At 44.9% G+C, this 18,793-nt stretch overlaps 1 protein-coding gene across 1 annotated transcript in view; it reads right to left on the bottom strand.

The window, feature by feature from the left end:
* Positions 1–18,793, bottom strand: part of LOC8043879 — a 390,627-nt gene that overhangs the window by 37,043 nt on the left and 334,791 nt on the right. Inside the window, exons 9-11 of the mRNA XM_042289248.1 lie at positions 13,976–14,040; positions 9,968–10,081; positions 6,207–6,401 (exon numbers count right to left, since the gene is read on the bottom strand). Coding sequence (XP_042145182.1) covers positions 6,207–6,401; positions 9,968–10,081; positions 13,976–14,040 — 374 coding nt within the window. The remainder of the gene's footprint in view (positions 1–6,206; positions 6,402–9,967; positions 10,082–13,975; positions 14,041–18,793) is intronic.

Here is an 18,793-nt window from a genome sequence, read left to right on the forward strand (position 1 = left end):
ACCTTCCCTACCGGATCCAGTCCGGAAATCCTTGGGGAACACCAAAGCGAGGTGGCTACGCCGCTGAAATTTGTGTGTTACGATACGAAAATTTAAGTTTCGAATCGAACTGCGGGCAAAAGATACACTGTAGTGTGTCGCTGTGTACTTCGCACGGAAAAACGGGGCGAACACGAATTTCCATCATCGAGCGTCCGCGAAGAATGGATGAAAAGAATCACGAAAGCGGTTAAGTGCCGATATTTGTTTTTCATCTCAGTTATCTGGGACGGTAAGAATAATAGCGTCATATTGTAGAACGTCCTCTTCTTCTTCCTTTTGTGTATAAATTCAGTTGCGAGTCAGCGCTTCTGTGTCGTGCATGTTCCTTTTCTTTGTCTTTGTCTTTGTGTGCGCTGTTCTGTTCATCGTGGCGTCATATTGTATTCGAAGAGCAAAATGCAGTCAAGACATGTTTTAATGTTTCAATTTTTTTTAAGGTGAAAAGAGTTTTTTGTGGCGCCCAAGTGATAGCAGGGGCACTGTCCAATGCTCGCTGCCTTTACAACAGATGCCTCTAAAGAGAATGTTAATATAAAAAAACCTAAAAACCACAGCGGTTCCAACGGTGTTCCCTGTTCTAGATTTATCCGATCGACAAACAGTGCAATTCAAAGCAGACTAGAAAACCCGCGGTGACACCCGCACCACCGTCGCATAAACGAAGAAGGAATGAATTCATTTTCTGTTTGCAGGCAACTCATTTTTAAGATTATTTGCAACAGTTATACATGGTGACACAATCATTTTATCCGCTACGGACGGCGAGCCCGGTGAACGAAAGAAATGCTACCTCGGAGGAGCCGAGGTGGAGCCGATGGACCTCTCGATATTCTGACTCAAGAATACATTCCTCGACTATGCGAACTACTGGAAGAAAACGGCACCGTCGGTCAGCGTATTTATGACGTCCGAGACTCACGAAGCCATGGCAGTCACAACGTTGTCTATTGTATTGTGCACACGTCACTTGTTGGACCAAGGATTGAAGAACGTTTTAACGTTCAAGTTCTCTTCAGACAGAGTAGACTCGCCCTTTTCGGTGAGGCAGCTGAGCGGCTCCAACGACCGAAGGGATGCCCAAGGCGCCCTCATCTCTGCACCAAATTCTTGTCGTCATCATCATCATCATTAACCTTGAATTTTTTTACGGGCATTACACAAGGGAGCGGCACATAAGTTTCAGAGTTCGATATCGGTGCACTGCTGCAAAAGCCAGGTCTGCAGCCTGCAGCTTCGCCGCGTAATATGAAGAATATTTGGCAACCCTTCTTAATCGAACTTCAAGCGCTCCCGGATAAGGAAATATTTTATTGTTTATAAAAAGTTAAAACTAGCAAAGAACGCAAAATAAAGTTTTTGGTAGGTTATCAAGCTCTAGGACTGCAGACCAGCACGCTGGCACTTATTGGAGGTTTCCTCGCGAGGGCGGCTGAAGGCAACATTACCTACGACATTTGCTTGCATCAGCTTAAGTCCCCTCCACACAACAGCACTACCGTTGCGATAGGACACAACCTGGACCGTGGGGTACCGCGCTATCCCAGCCTCCGCTTCGTTAACGTTCAGAGAACACTTTAGAGCGCAGCCAATTCTGCCGAGACGGGGTTAGTAGCACTGAGCAAGCCACTGCTGACGTTTACTAAAAAGGATCTGCCAGCAATTCCGAGCAACCTGCTATTTGACTTTGGAATCAACGACTCACAAGGTCACAGAACCGCCTTGGCTGCACTCGTCGTTAGGAAGTTCACGAAGCCTTTCCTGACGAACATTACATCAAACCTGATGGAGGAGCACCGGTCAATGTAGTTCATAAAAAAAAAACTATTTTGAAAAAGCTATTTAAGGCGTTGGACATTATGAGAAGCATGCATAGAAGTTGTTTAGTAATTAGTGTAAAAAAAGGATGTGTATACCTATTTATTACTCTGTGAGTCCAATAAAAGGAAATTTTTGCGCACAGAAGCTACACCAATGTTAAATAATGTCATGCTTTAAAAGGCGTCTGTAAGACAAAATCACAGGCTTCAGTATTGCATCGCGAATCGCGCAGCCTTCTCCATTCAAAACGATGGGGGGGGGGGGGGGGGGGGGGGGGGGGCGCTTAGGCGCCGCCTCGTAGCCGCAACGTCAAAGAGAGCTCCAGTTCCTCTCCCATAGGAGGGGCGCGCGATAGACAGGTCTCCCCCCTATTCAAGTTGGTCGTGCTTGGCTCTCAACTTTGATCACTATAAACCCCTGTAGTAACTAAGCGCATTACTTTTTATACAAAATAACTAGAATCTGGTGCAATAAAAACGCCACAAGATGTAAGACTAATATTTGTACCACATCGCCCGGCGCAATACATAAAAATCCTCGAACCATTTGGCATTCGATCGCGCACATTCAGTACGAACTCCAAAGACTAGTATACAAATTTTCATTTGAGTGCGATCGGCAATGTTGCAACCAGTTGCAACCGCTTACGACGAGGAAATACACTGGCTCACTGTGTCACCTTTTAGGTAACCTGGAACTACGTATAATTGACTGAATGATCTGCAGCATTTACGGCACCTTATTTAGGTACTATCAATTATAAAGGGTTGTTTATTACATTGACAAATTCAGCGAAGCCCCCAGTACAATATTATGCAGCAAAAATTCAGAAATATAAACGCACTTCTGAAGTGTCTTAGGGATAATTGATAGGTGGCGCCAATGCGCCATTCGTCGTAAAAGGAAACAGGGGCACGTAACGCATTCGGGCACACTTAAATGAAAACTATGTGAACCAACCTTAAGTAGACCTTATGGTTAGAACCTCATCAGCAGTCGCGGTGGTCTTTTGGCCAGTGGCCAAAGAGTGGTACTTCATTGGCCAATGCTTGGCCGATGGCTGAGGGCCAGTGGCCATAGGCCAATAGCCAGAGAAAGGCCAGTCATCTTCCAATCTCTGGTCATTGTCCGGCCACAGGCCAAAGGACCATTGCCAGCCATTGGCCAATGATTGGCCAACTCTGTGTTATTTGGGAAATTGCAAACGTGGAGTCCCTTGCTTCCTATGTCTAGTATAGTTCTGCTTCAGCAAGCTTAGAAGGCGATTGGATGAGTTGAAAAGCGAAGATGATGAGGCAGTAGATAAATGGCACAGCCGACAGCTCTCTTGGTTTGTGCAGCTGTCTAACAACATGGGTGCTTACTGCTTTTCTCTTTTCTTGTGTTAGAAGTACTTCCTATCAACATCCATTAAACATTGAGGCCGAAAATATATCGTGATTTTCGTGCGATCTAATTCAGTGCTCATCTCAATCAAAGATAAAATCCTTCCTCGTGCGAGCGCATACCACGCAGTCTGTGCGTCAACATAGGAATGTTTTTTCTTTCAGAAGTGCATTTTACAGAGTGTGAACGACGGGCATTTTAAAACATACAAAAAAGAACTCGTCTCAGTACTACTTAGAAACAAGACAATACTGTTTTCTATGAATAACATAAACAATCAAATTACTGTAACGTTCCCATATAGCTTCAGGAAATGATGCCACATTTCGCACTAAGTGCACACACATATGCTAACCCGAAAAAACAAGCATAGCTGATAGACTTCCAATCAAACTTAACCGAGCTATATATCAACATCTTTATGGGTTGACGAGTAAGTGGTGTAAATGTGTTATTCGGTCACAAGGAAAATCCCGCATATGTCTTGGCAGTTAAACTTGAGGAAGAAAACGAGAAGGGGCGGACAAACACAAACTTACAACTGGCAACACCATTTAATAACACCAAGAGTTTAATTTAACATTTATTAACACCATTTATTAACACCAACATTTAATAACACCAAGAGCAAACTCTTGGTGTTATAAAATGTTGTTGCCAGTTGGAAGCTTGTGTTTGTCCGTTCCTTCTCGTTTTCTTCTTCAAGTTTGATTATCCCATACCAACCCGCTCGTTCTCTCCTTACACTATCTTGGCAGCTTTCTACTTTTCTCATATCGTGCTCTAATAGTTTCGTGCTGATTTACATTCCGTATGAAAAAAATATAAATGCAACAGAATCTTCGAAAAATGAGGACGAGATTTATCCAGTTCAACTTTTAAGGGAATGTGAATGTCGATGAAATAGTTCATATGCAAAACATTTAAAAAGCAGCCCTTTCCTGTATGAGCTATAAAAGAGATAAATCTGTTAATTTGCATGGATGCACGGCATTTTATAAAGAAAACCAAACACACGTGACCACGTTCTATAATTTAGAAATGCCTCATCTGTATCAATAACACATATCCATCAACAGACGGGCAAATAAGGTTATGAATTCCCTTGACGGTCGTTATCGCGTCAAGTATATTACCGGTTCTAAATTGTCTTTGTGAGTTTGAGTAAGCTTCCAGACGGATTTAAAATGCATTGGCGCAATGGGACCAGTACAATACAATTTGAAACAACTGTTCGGTGTAACTGGAGTTGTGATCGATAAGGTTTGCCTCCTAGGCTGCAAATATTTTATTCAGTGTTGAAATTCTAGCAAAAGTTTGGAGTCTTCTCTTTACCACGAGCGCATCACTTTTCAATATAGCCCCCACCGGCGGCGAAGCACTTCCGCTACCGGTACAGCACTTTCAGCATCAGTCGCTCAGTCAGGGGGCAGGCGTTTGGGGCTTCAGGACTCCCCCCCCCCCCCCCCCCTCTCCCGGAAATCCAGCCGCTCCTATATTATATACATGCATTTTGATCCCCCCTTCCCCCTTTAGATCCAAAGGCGTGGACACACCAGTCAACCTCGCCCCCCCCCCCCACCCAACCCCCCTCGACAGAACTTTCTGGCTACACTACTGCATGCCGTTGTAGATGATTGAGAGAAGATGTTGACTAGATCAACGCCGCCCTGGAGGAGCTGCAGTTTCCGAGATGTTTTGCCTCAATCACCTTACAGCTTGGACGTCGGGCCTTCACACTTGATTTCTCAAAAAAAAAAAAAAAAGGACGTTGGGACGGTACAACGTTAGCGTCCGACGACGAGGTTAGCGATGCCATGCACCGTTAGCGTCGTCAAGAGCAGCACTCAAGCATCTATGGAAATATGCAGAGAGTAGTGCACCGGTAGAGGAAGTGAATCACCGCCGGTGGGTAATAGAGTAAAAAATTATGTGCTCCTGGGAAAGAGAAGATTCCAAACTTTAATTCGAATGTAACATCTTTGAATTGCCTCCTTGAAGAAGAAAGTTACAGCCTAGGAGGCAAAATTTATGGATTACCCTGCGCAGAGTCATTACCTTTAATTTGCTATACGTCTTGTATAAAACCTAGGTTGTTACAACCAATTACACAAAGATGCGAACATATTTATACATCTATTCACTTCTGGCTGCTGCAAAACTACAGAGCAATTCGCTGCCAAAACATGGAACTCTAGAAGATGGTGGAATAAACTCTTTTACCTGAGTTAATGCTCCGTTTAATCATAACTTGGTATGGGGCAAATGCTGAGTCCCTGCTAAGAAAGTAAAGCCGTCAGAGCAAATAACGTCAGAACCAACCGCCGTACTATCCCTCTCTGTGGAAAGCTCTCGCGTGATTTGCGTTTAGCTCTGCAGAGACTGTACGTGCTGGCGGCGAGCATTCACCAGATTTCTTTCGCACATTCCAAATTGTTCTTCACAGCAGACGGTAAGTTGCTTTACATACAGTGGAATCACGTTAATTTAAACTCTCTTAATTCAAACTCGCGGATAAATCCAACTAACATGCAGGGCCCGTCAAATATGTTTCTACGAAGAAAACTCCCGGTAATTCAAACTTTGCATTATTCAAACAAAGTTCTGGTCCCCCTCGGGTTCAAATTAATAGAATTCCACTTACATCCAATGCACATGACACGTGAAAACAGTATTTTCCGCAGTGCTCCAACGCTCTAAAAGCTACGTGTGTGAGCGTCTTCGCCTGGTGCGACCTTGGCATGAGACCGTGTGCGAATGAGATGCAAGGTGACGCCATGAACTCTCGCACAGCTGCGGAATGCAGCAATGGAGAAACTACAACAGCCTTGACAACGCAGCACAACAAAGTTAACGCCGAGGATAGTTGGCTCAAGCTAGCCTTGTGTTTCGTCCTTTGAACAAATGAGTCTGAAGCGAAGTGAAGCAACCAGAAGCAGAAACGAAGCGGGCGTCCTCACTCGTGCTGGCGACCAGCGACTGCGCTGCTGGTGGCTGCTGGGAGGCGCAGCCGTCGGTCCTGAACTCCAGGTGGCTGTGCCTGCGACAGCCGAGCACGTCTCGGCACCCGTCGGGTTTCCACGAGGCCCTGCCCGTGGCGCGAAGCCCGTCCGTCCCCACGAGCGACGGGCAAGGATGAGAGGACGCCGAGCCCTCTGGAGACGGAAAATGTACATGGAGAACGAGAAATTCAACTCAATATCTTACACGGTCCGATGGGGAACATATAATCCTGTTTTCTAACCAGTATAAATAAACTACGCATTGCAGAAAGCTGGGACTTTGTGTGGGTTCACATTAAAAACGGGCGTGTTAGTAAACGCTATCGCAGTGGTAATATAAAACTCGAAAATTTAATAGCCTGCACGAATCAGAAAGTGGAACAAATGAACAAAACCTATCAGCGAACGTCCATCCGAAAGCGTAAAATTCGTCAAATAAAAAAATTACATTTTGTTCACTTCTAGCGTTCATTTCAGTTAAATAAACTTGCCAGCGAGAAGAAATATTATCTTTCTTGCTGACAAGTGCTTTGCACTGATATAAATATCCCATGGAACCAGAATGTCGGTTCTTGGTTCGACGAATATTCAGCTTAGGTGGACGTTTGCTCTCGTTATTTTATATTTTATTCAAGTAAATTCATATTCTAAAACGTTCGCATTTCATCGTTGGCGCTGGCTTCATATTCACACGAAATTTCATCTTTTTTTATGCAGTCCAGAAGCGGAGATTCATTTTTAAATTCAGCTCTATATTGTTCTTACTAAAAACCTAACTTCTTTTGAGTGACGTACAGAAACTTAACTTAAATGGTTGTCCATAGCAATTCAAACTTCGTGAAATTTAAACAAAAAATAAAACACGTTTACGTTTACAATTCTCTCTAATGGCGAACTAGAGCCCAGCTTTTGACGAGGAGGAGGGGTATGACCCTCCTCCCCCTACCCTTTTCCTCTCCTGCTCCCCTCCCATTTAGCGGGAGATTTTCGTGACATTTCCCGCTAAATGCAGTGGGCCATTTAGCGAACATTTCCCCGCTAAATATAGAGGAAAGGCTTTCCCACTAAATTTAGCGGGTTAAGCTTCCCAGCTATATTTAGCGGGAAATCAACATCACGCGACCCCAACACCAATTCAGTTTAACCACTAAATTTGCAGCAAAACTGTGACGTCCCATAATGCAACGCACGCGATTACGAAGACGCCTACGTCGACGCCGACGCCGCCCAACCCAGAAACGGGCGCCTGAGAGCTGCGCTCTAAAAATGAAAGACGTATACAAGTCTTTGTAACACGAAATTAGAGCGCAGTTCTTGAGGATGACGGGAGGGTATGCCCCTCCTTCTCATCCGCACCTCTCCTCCTTTGCTCCTCCACCTCCCATTCTTTCCTTTTACCTCCCCCTCCTCTGCTCCTGTTCCTTTCCTCCTCCTTCTCATCCCTTCTCAGCCTCCCCCTTCTCGTTATCTTCCCTCCGCCTCCTCTCCCCTCCTCTTGTCCTCCTCCTTCCCTTATCCTCTTCCATACCTTCCTCTGCTCCTCCTACATAACCTTATCCCCTTCTCCTCCTCTACCCTCTTTTGTTCTCCTCTTCGCTACCTTCTCCTTCTCCTCCGGACCTTCCCCTCCTCCTTCTCTGTACCCTCCTCTCCTCCTCCTTCGTACCCTTCTCGCCTGCTCCTCCTCCATACCCTCCCAACCTCATCATCCGTACCCTCCCCTCCTCCTTCTCTACTCCTCCCCCTTGGTACCCTCCCCTGTTACTCCTCCGTACTCTCCCCTTCTCCTCCTGCGTACCCTTTCATCCTCCTCCTCTGTACCCTCCGCTCTTCCCACACTTTCCCCGCTAAATTTAGCTGGAAAAGTGACGCCACGTGACCTGCACGCCAATTCAGTTTTCAACACAAATTAAGATTAATTTCGAGGTCACGTGACGTCAGTTTTACCGCTAAATCTAGTGGAGATAGTGAATTTTTTCATGGGTGACGTGACACGAAGTCATGTGACGTCGTTTTCACCACTAAATTTAGTGGGAAAACTGAATTGGTATTGATATCACGTTTCGTCAATTTTTCCACTAAATCTAGGGGGGAAATGACTTCCTTCGTGGGCGACGTGACACGAAGTCATGTGACGTCGATTTCCCCGCTAAATGTAGTGGAAAAAGTGACGTCACGTGACCTCAACAAGAATTCAATTTCCCGTTAAATTTTAGCGGGGCGGTAACGCCGACGCCACGAAACGCGGAAACGGGCGCCTAGGAGCTGTGCTCTAAAATATCAACATTGAATCTGTTTCATGTTGTTTCATGATTTGCGACTTCCACTAAGCGAGTCACATGCCCTTACTGTGCATTCGACCCAATATATCTTCAGGAGCGCCATCAACCGAGTCCAACATTCGGTGTTTGTTGATTTCCACCCTGGCTATACTTGGCGTCAACGCCTTCGTGCTACATTGTCAACGCTAGCCTAGCATCCCTAGTGCTCAATCTCTGCAATTCTCGCCGTCAACTATTTTGTGCTAGGTCACCAAAGCTTGCGTAGATTCCACAGTGCTCCAACTCTGTCAAAGCTATACTTCGTTTCTGCTTATTTCCAGACGCCGCCGACGCTACCAGGTAATGGAACCAATTAAGCAGTGCCAAAAGCGTAAGTCACTAATCCTTTTCTGCTTATGATTGTTTCACCGATGATATAACACGTACAGAAACATGAAGAACACCATGATGATGCCTTTTTGACGCTCTCTGATTGATCTGCTCAGCCCCTACCATTGGCTGACTCTGGACTTAGGGGAAACGATGCGTAGTTGCCCTAGCGCGTGCGAATCAGACGCAAATAAATTCAGGTACTTTCGCAGCAGCGCGGGGCCTGAGCGGTGTGTGGACGTTACGGTGGCCCTGGCAATGTAGCACGAAACAGTTGTTGCCGAGTATAGATTACCTTAATCTTCATATCGTGCCGTCGTCTTCTCTTATTATTGTATTCATCTTTTGGAACCGGATTTTTGAAGCCGCGATGGTTGTTTTTTTAAACACCGATGATTTTTAATGACTGAAATCGCCTAGAACAGTGCGTTACGCCACAAAACAAAAACGCCACGCGGCCGCCATATTCTACAAATTCACGGGACGTGCATGGGTTCGTTGAATTTGGCGGCCGCGTGGCCTTTTTGTAAGTAGTAAATAGTATATAGTAAATATTTCAACGCTTGATGCACGTATGAGGCGCGCGGTGAGCTAATGTTACTACTCGTGCCACAGGGGTAAGCTTAGTTTTGCGAAAACGCATATGATGAGGATATCACCTGCCTTTTCGGGCACCGCCAGCATTGCGCCATTTGCACGAGTTGTAACTTTAGCGCACCCCCGCACAACTCACGTACGTCATGTCATTCTCACATTTATTTAATTAATGTTTTTTTTTTCGGATGCTCAGCAAGTTTCTAGTTCGAACTATCTATTTGTATTCCATAACTAAAAGTTAATTGATATGGTATAGTAATTATTTGATTCATTGTGACAATCAGTTCCCTACATTGTCCTTTTGAACGTATATGTGACCGGCACACGCCGCATTAGGGCGTTCTGCTCTTTTTTTCTAAATCAAACACCCTGTTTAATGTTTTATATACTTGATGGTTCCGAGGGTCGGTGATTGGACATGCCGTGGTAGCTTCAATACGAGTACCCTTTGTAAACTAAGTTTGTGAGAACTTGTACCAAAATAAAAGGCAACTGCAGTCGTACCGAGAAGCGTGATAAAGTCTTGAGAATCCGGATCAAAGGCCGGAGGCAGGCAGGCGTCCCTTGCCGTCCTACTCAGCTCCCCTGCAAGCAAGAGAACATTAGAAGCCCCGTTAATCCTAAATGAATTCATATTAATCAACATGCGGTTTACACAATGGCATCATTCGACATCAGATGTCCTCTTTGTTCGCCTAACAGAGGCAATAGAATATGAACGATTACATTTCCACCCGTTTATTCGAGTTATCGACAGAACGAAATAATAAAAATAATATCTTTAAATTAATATCTGTTTATTTTTGCTGTTATAAATTACCTAAACATCATCGCATGACTTCGTTTGAATGTTTAACTACCTATGCTGATAAGCGTGTGCGCAAAGCTCGTGGGATCTGCCGCAAATACTGAAAATCCTAGTGTTTGTTCGATCATAACGTGTGCATTTTGCTGCGCGCATTTTTATCTTATTAAAAAACTGATCCGAATATTTACTCAATTGATGTTTTTATATAGTGAATAAATATTCTTAATGCCTTTCCAGTTTTTTCGTAAAAAAAAAGCCTGTATTTATTCTAGCATCTACAATCAAGTCATTCAAGCATGACTATCGTTCGGTAACTAGGGAAGTACAGCTGAGTTCCTGCTGTAAACTCAACTTTAGTGAGGATTCGCTTTCTTATTTTATTCAGTCATAAATATTGTGAACCTTCGCTTGAAGGCCATTGCGCGAGCGGTTGAAACATCATTATACTTAGACAGCTGCACTAAAGATAGCACTCCTAAAGAAATGTATACTTAGAAAATTACGCCATTGTTATCACTAGGAACAAACGAGGACCTACGCAATTCCACCAAAGTTAATACTTGTAGAAAACATGTGAACACAATGGGAAAAAGCGTAACACATTAATTGCAGCTTATATTCACTCACATTAAAAGGCTATGTCTTAAAAAGTAGCACAAGTAATATATACTCAAACTCATGACCTGTCTCTAATCGCTGAATGTCACTCCGCTCCAGCATTCTACCGACACCAGATTTTCATAAATATTTCCAATCAACTTTCTATACTTTATTACGAACCTTACTCAATAATATTTTTCCTGGTACAAGTGTGTTCGTAACAGCCTAAATGTGATGGTTCATTGTAAATTATTTTACGAAGAGGAAACCCCAGTGAGTGACTATGTTAAAAGAACAAAGAATGTTTATATTCTATTATAATATTTCGTTCATATCAAATGTGCAGCCACAATGCGAAATGCACCCTGTGTCGTTAGTGTTGTCGTCTGTTTGTTTTTATAACAACTACAGTGGATACCGAATAAGTTTCGCGGGACATGTTTCAAATAAGACTCATCTGCCACACAAATAGCAGTTCATCTCTCCTTTGAACCACGGGGTGCAACGTCTGACCGCTTTTTTCAACGTTTTTCCTGCCCCGTTATATGACATTAATTTATTCGGCCCGCAATCGCACCGCCCCGGAAAGTGAGAAAACCAAACACAGTTTGCAAGAAGGCTAGCAATAACTTGTTTAGTATCAAGACTTTATTTTTATTTTTTTTTTTTTACAGCGGAGATTTTAAGGGCTAGGTTCCCCAGGATCGTGTCCGTTTATGGCGGCACAAACCTACCTGGACAGCTACCGCCATCTATAAGCGACGGCGGCAAGCACACAACCAGTGTGGTTTCCGCCGTCACTCGTAGATGGCGGTAACCTTTCCAGCTATAAAAGTAGATTGAGCAATTGGGCGCGTTGGTGGGAATTTATCGTAGGAAAAAGCGCGAAAACCAGACGACGACGAAGAAGCACACAGTGTATCGCGTACAGCTCCGCTGGTCTTCCTTCTTCACGAAAGTGGAAAGTCTGAACGACTTTTTTTTTGCAGAAAACATGTTTGCGAACAGATGGTACTAGACACCCTTCGGTCGGGTCGTTGAATTCCTATTTTTGTGATGTCGGCATGCAGTACTCGCTGCTTGTTAGCTGTGCGCGTGCAATGACTTTCTGAAGAAAAAAACTATTTTCCTTATCGCCTCTTTTAACCAACCACAAGGCAAAAAAAAAAAAAGACAAAAAAAGACAGAACTTTGAATACAAAGCTATACTATCATTGACAACTTAAGAAAGGACAAAAGACAAGTTCTGACATGTAGCAAACATCTCATTATAGCTCCGCTGCTCTCCAATCAGGAATCGGCAGACAGAAATCAGAAAGCAAGAAGCCTGAACTTAAGAAGCCCCTCACTGCGTTTTTAAGCTGTCACCCAGGGAGCACATACACGTCAAAAGGATGTCGAACGAAGCTCGATGACGTCAGGAACCACGTGTCGAAAAAACGTCGAAAGTCTGAACCCTTCGAAGTCATGTCCCTTCAAAGTAATATGGAAAGGCTAATGTCTGAAAAAAAGCGTGGATTTTACGTCGACATAACGTCCCACTTGACAACTTTAGAAAGTCGAATGCACCTCTGAATTGGACGGGAAGTCAAATGATAGCATTATATCAACATTGACACAATGTTCCATTTAACGACCATAAAACGTCAAGTATAGGTCTAAACTGAACGGGATGTTAATTAAGAACGTCATATTAACCATATCGTAAAGTCCCATTTCACGACATAAAATGCCGAGCGCGTCTCTGATAACGATATGTCAACGTTGAAATAACGTCCCATTTAACGACCATAAAACATCGAACATACGTCAAGAGTGAACGGGATGCCAATTGATAAGGTTCCGACCTCGGTCACCGTGGAACCATGGAGTGGACCGGATCTGGCTTCGTTGCTCGAAGGTTGTTCGCAAAAGCATGCACATTCGGACGGAATAGACCATTTGCTAAATCCCCCAATCGCCCCGGCCCGCACTCTATGAATCATGGGAACGGTGCTCCTTGAGCTCCCTTGTGATCGGTAATTTTGGACACTTCCATGGTTACACAGTTTTGGGTGTAATTCGGAGTCACCCAAAACAAGCTTCCTATAGTGCCCAAGGACTTGTCGTATCACTTTTAAGATTTCTCGTCAATGACATGGTTTTCGATACTGTGCATGCTGTCCACCCTTCAACCTGGCTGAGCTGCAGAAATCTCTTGCATTATTATCATTCTCTTACAGCTTCAAAGACGCTGATATTAAGTTGGATACGCCAAAAATGCTTTAAACAGCCCCGCTGACTCCAATCTAAATCCTGGTTTGTGTCGTGAATTCTAGACTTTTTAAGCAATTCCTGCTAAAACGAACATCATTAGAATGATAATATTGTAAGAGATTTCTGCAGCTCAGGGGCAAGGTTGAAAGGTGAATTGCATGCACAGTATCAAAAATGCTGAGATTGACGAGAAACCTTAAAAGTTATATGACAGCACCTTGTTCTCTATAAGGCACCTGTTTAGTGGGATCAAGGTGTTCGCTCAGACATTTTTGGGACGTCTCGTGCTCCACGTTCAAAGAACTTTCCGAAGAAAACGTTGAACTGACGTGTATTATTGCTAATGACGTCAATGTATTGCTCATACATTGTTGGGACGTCTCGCGACCAGCATTTGAGAAATCACCCGAAAAAACGTAGAACTGACGTGGAATAATGTCTTGCTCAGGACATTGTTTGTACGTCTCGTGCTCGACGTTGAAATGGCTTCCCGGAGAAAATGTAAAACTGACGTAAAGTAATGTACAAGACGTCAAATGTTGCTCAGGACATTGTTATGACGCCTCGTGCTCGACGTTCAAAGAACTTCTCATACAACACGTCGATCACTGTTGACGAAGTCGAGGTGAAGCTTATGACGTTACCACTACGTCGCGTGTTTGACGTTGTCGTAGCCTCTCATGTGGGCGTAGGAATGCTATCGATAAAAAGTTTGTTAAAAACTTCGACGTCGCCCAACCTCTAGGACATTACTTTGACGTCATCTCAATGTCTTCTGCTGCCTGGGCAGTTACGATACAACAATGACTACTCACCCATTTGCACCTCCAGAACGTGGGAGTCCCTGCGATGTATCGCAACGCAGACGTATCCGTTGTTACTGGAAAATAGCGCGTGGCAAAAAATACTTTCAGAAGCATATATCGACTAATAATGTATCACACCACAGCCCAATTCATTTATGGAGTTAGATGACCAGCTTTCGGGTGTTGCAACACTAAGTGTAGGCGTTAAATCCCCCTTGAAGTTTTTCTGTAATCATACTGCATACTCGTTTCATAAGAGGCTGCCGAAATGTCAAGGCGCGCACGGCGACATTAATCATCATGCCTTCGCGCGTATGTATATACCTATACTCGTTTTCACCTAAAGAAAAAAGGAAATTTCACACATTGTCCACACACCGCGCAAATAAGTTCTTAAAGATTTGGTTGTCGGGAGAAGAAGGGATGCTTTTGACAATTGAAACGGGTACAGCTTGATTAGAAAACAAATATCTAATCTAAAATACACCTATATTAATGTTAATTATTTATATAAGGGAGTAATTAGTAATACTTAGCGAAGGCCCGGACTTTTTTACTACGGTTCTTGAGGAGAAAACCAGTATAGAAATATTTAGCGCTTTGTAAATTGAGGAGTGAACTAACCTACTCTGACGACAGGCTGTCAATCTTATATTAAACTAGAAAAGGAAAGAAAGATGCTTTAAAATTGTGACATGATTGTAAACCTGAGACTGGGGCAGAAAGAGAACACAACAGAAGGTAGTAAAAAAGGAGGCAAGGTCTCAAACTCACCTGCAAAGTTTATTTCGAACACGCTTTATATACCTCATCTCCAACGCCGTCTCTAAATTCTGTTGGCGCCTTTCAAGTGAATAATTGGCCATCTGGTAGTCAAACTCCTGCACTAATATCCGCCATGAAGGAAAGGTTACTACAAAAAAATCGCTAAGATTATTTTTAGCGCCTACTTCAAAACAGATCTATCCTATTAAGAAGAAGCACACTAGATATCAGGAGTCGTCATCATTCGTCATAAGTGGTACGCCGTCCACAGTGAACAAGATACGACGAAGGTGAACAACAGCACTGAGTGACGATGACTATGAATGAGGTCTCCATACGTGAGACAAAGACGATCGATGATAGCGATAACTTACAACGACTTCTTTCTTAATTGTGTCGGTATTCCATACGACATACACTTAAAGGTAAAAGTGCATTCCCGTTTCATGAAAGGAGTTTAGAAGGGAACGGTGTGAGACAGCCGATTAGGATGGAGGCCCACCCCGCTAAGATGGCGACGACACGAAGCTTGAAGGCCCGGGCACGCCTGAAGGAAGTGTTCGAGATCAGCCTCCCGAACTGGGGTGAGGAAAGAGAAACAGCAGTTGGATGTCGTGATATGAACCGAACTGGCGCGGACAGCCGGTGGGATCTTTGCGTTCACATGAACCCATGAAGCGAAACCTCTTTAAGGCAGGCAAGACCACCAGGGACGTTGAAACCACACGAAGGAATAAGAGCTCGTGTGGTGCGCAGCAGTGACCTCTTGTGAATTGCCAGACCAGTCTATATGAGGCCGGCATCTTAAAATGAAGAGGGTAGACTACGGTTTGAGAATGACAGGCAGCGTCTGCATCGGCATGAGCGGAAACACTACAGCGGCGAATCGAGCAGACCTGTACTGGGCAGGAGCACTCGGCTACAAACCGATGAAAGTCCGACGCCACACTGGAAGGGTGGTCAACGCGACGTAGGGCAAGGACAACCTGCGTCGAGACGGTGTAAAAAAAACACGAGGAGGGTGAAGATGACCAATACGAGGCGAACGAGTGGCACGGAAGGATTCATATGGTGTACCAAGGCAGCCGCCGCTGGAACTGCGTCAAGCTTCAAGACACGGGTTTGACGTCGTTGATAACTCATTCAGTCTAATCTGTTCACTTTCGCCTCATCTTAAAACCTAGGGATCGGTTTTAACCACCGGAGGCACGTAATGACCGGAACATTTTCCGTATCACGATGCTGCAATCGGGCCCATTAGGCCTTGGTGAGATGCTCAATCTGTGCCTGGTAAACAAGACAGGACTGGAATATCCGGCGAACATCCATCGATTCAAAGAGAAAATGCCCCCCCTCTCCTCCCCTCCCCGTTCCCGGGAGAGTAAAGGGATATGGCGAAACAGGTGCAGCGTGCAAAAACCTGACTTTCGGGCGGCGCGGAGCCCTGGCGGCGCTGAACCAGAGGTAGTCAAGTCCACGCCGTGCACGCGGAGTGCAGACATATCCGTCAGGAGTTGACCAGCAAGGGTAAGTCTGACGAAATTCTATTGGAGAGTTGTAGCGGCCCTAACTGTTAGCAATGGACAGGTGAACCGTCGTTTCGGATGAGAAAGTGAGCCCCATCAAATTGCACTAGCTTCCACCACCATGTTCAGGCCCCCTGTTTGACATTTCTGGGAGGAGCGAGTGGTCCATACCACCACATCATCCGTGCATATCAGAAAGTAATTATCTGGGTCATCCTAGAGGTCCCAAGAGAATGGTAGAGCGCTTCAGTGAAAAGCAGCGGGGCAAGGGCAGTACCTTGTGGCACCCCCGCTCCAGTGTAAAGTGCCCAACGCTGACCCCGCCTAGGCTCATAGAAAGAAACGACGTTGAAGAAAAAAGCGGACGAAGCAGCAAATCGGCCCTAGTAGCCACCGAGGAATGACAAGGTTAGCCGCGTGGCTCACGTTGTTGTATACTCTGTGAATATCCCTGCCGAGTAGCGTGCGCACAGGGTAAGAGATAAAATTTCGTCCGAGTCGTCCGCAGTACCCATGCGAGGCCGGACTCCACAGTGCTCGAGCCAGCAACCGAGGCGCGTGGTCACCATTTAGTCAAGTAGCTTGCACAAAGTCGAGGTGACGACGACAAACGAGGACTAGGAAGACTGCCGAATGCAAATGGCATAGGCAAATTATTACTGCATTTGAACACTTCAGTGACAATGAACGACAGTGACTACTAATGACTAATATAAATGAAGACAACGTAAGATGACCGCCGGAAAACAAACACGGGCAACAACGACGGCGAATGACTTTCGAAGACGGCGAACGACGGCTACGAAAAACCAATATTGATTATGAGGTCAAGTTAGGACGACGATTGAAGGTGGACGACAAACGACGACGAGCGGCATACAGTGACGACGACTACAAACAATCACAGCAAATGACAACTACAAAGAAATACAATCGACTACCGATGATAGAGGATATAAAATGACAACTAATCCAACGACTAACAGTGGCTACGAAGGACAACGAATAATGGCAATAGGTGACGACCAACGACGAAGAGCGGCGTACGACGATTACGAGCGCCGACGAAGAGCGACGCCCTCTATATAGACCAATAGGAACGACATCTAGTGAAGACCAGAAATGACCATAACGAATGACGACAATTGAGGACGAACGGCGAAAAACGATGACGGTCATTCAATGGCAATAAAGACAGTGAGCGCAGACCGACCATATACCACAACGTGAGCACAGAAAACAAGCTGTGTCGACAGCAAGTGACCAAATCAAATAACAACCAACGAGTGGGGACGGCGACTGACGGCTGACGACAAACGACGTCGACTACAAATGACCATTACGACAAATGTCGACTACGATTGAAGGAAACAAAGGACCGCCGAACGACGAAGACGAACAGCGACGACGGACGACAGTGACGGATGACACACGACGACGGCGAACGACGAACGATGGCTACGAATCACCACCGCACATGACGACTGCGGTTGACGGTACAACGAACGACAATCGACGAAGGGGGGCATACGACCTCGACAGACATCATCAACATGTGACGATGACTACCACAGTAAATAATTACAACGACCGAAAAATGAAAATGACGACGACGAATGACGATGTACGAAAATGGTGATAAACAAATCTTTTGATGGCGTTGCAGGCGGACCACAATAATGACTAAAAATGAATATAAGGCCGTCTTAGTTGTCTCTGATTGAGCCATGTGGCAGCCGCCCAATGTAATCAATTGCTGTCTGTTTTGTTAAGCGCACAGATTATGCTTTGTAGACGGGGCGAGTAACGCCGCAAGTGTTACACGAATGTTGAGTCGACTCAGAAAACATTTGATTTCGCACTCCCTTATACTTGTCTGAATAATGTTTAAGGCCTGCCAGTGCGTACTCATTTGATGCAGTAAACTTCGCTACTCTGGGTAGCGCGTTGACAGATTTCGAACATCCGAAAATTCTGATTTAAAAACCTTGAATATAGTGCAATTAGATGCAAAGGTGCAAGCGAGCTGCACAATAATGACGAAAATAAACCCTGAAGAAGGGGAACAAGAGGGACAAAGGAGAAACACGAATATCCAAACAGAGCTAGGTGACTGGTGCGTGACCGAAAAAATCCGCCTGGTCCGGGTATCAAACCCGGGACCTCTCCATTTCCAGCGGAGTGTTTCACAAACGGAGCTAACCAGGGGTTAGGCGTCAGTAGAGCAAACGGGTTTTATCAGCTGCCACCAGTCTAACACCAACAAGGGTAAACCCGGACCAGGCGGATTTTTCCGGTCGCGCACCAGTCACCTAGATGTGTTGGGAGATTTGTGTTTGTCCTTTGTCCCTCTTGTTTCCCTTCTCCAAGGTTTATTTTCGTCATTCTTGTCCAGTTCGCTTGCACCTTTGCATTTAATTGCATTATAATCATAACCTTAAAAACTGCAAGTTTCACCTTTGTTGGTGTTAGACTCGTGGCAGCTGATGAAGCCCGTTCGCTCTACTGACGTCTAGCCCCTGGTTAGCTCATTTGT

Source organism: Ixodes scapularis, unplaced genomic scaffold, assembly GCF_016920785.2.
Source record: "Ixodes scapularis isolate PalLabHiFi unplaced genomic scaffold, ASM1692078v2 PGA_scaffold12__126_contigs__length_90152505, whole genome shotgun sequence".
NCBI lineage: Eukaryota > Metazoa > Arthropoda > Arachnida > Ixodida > Ixodidae > Ixodes > Ixodes scapularis.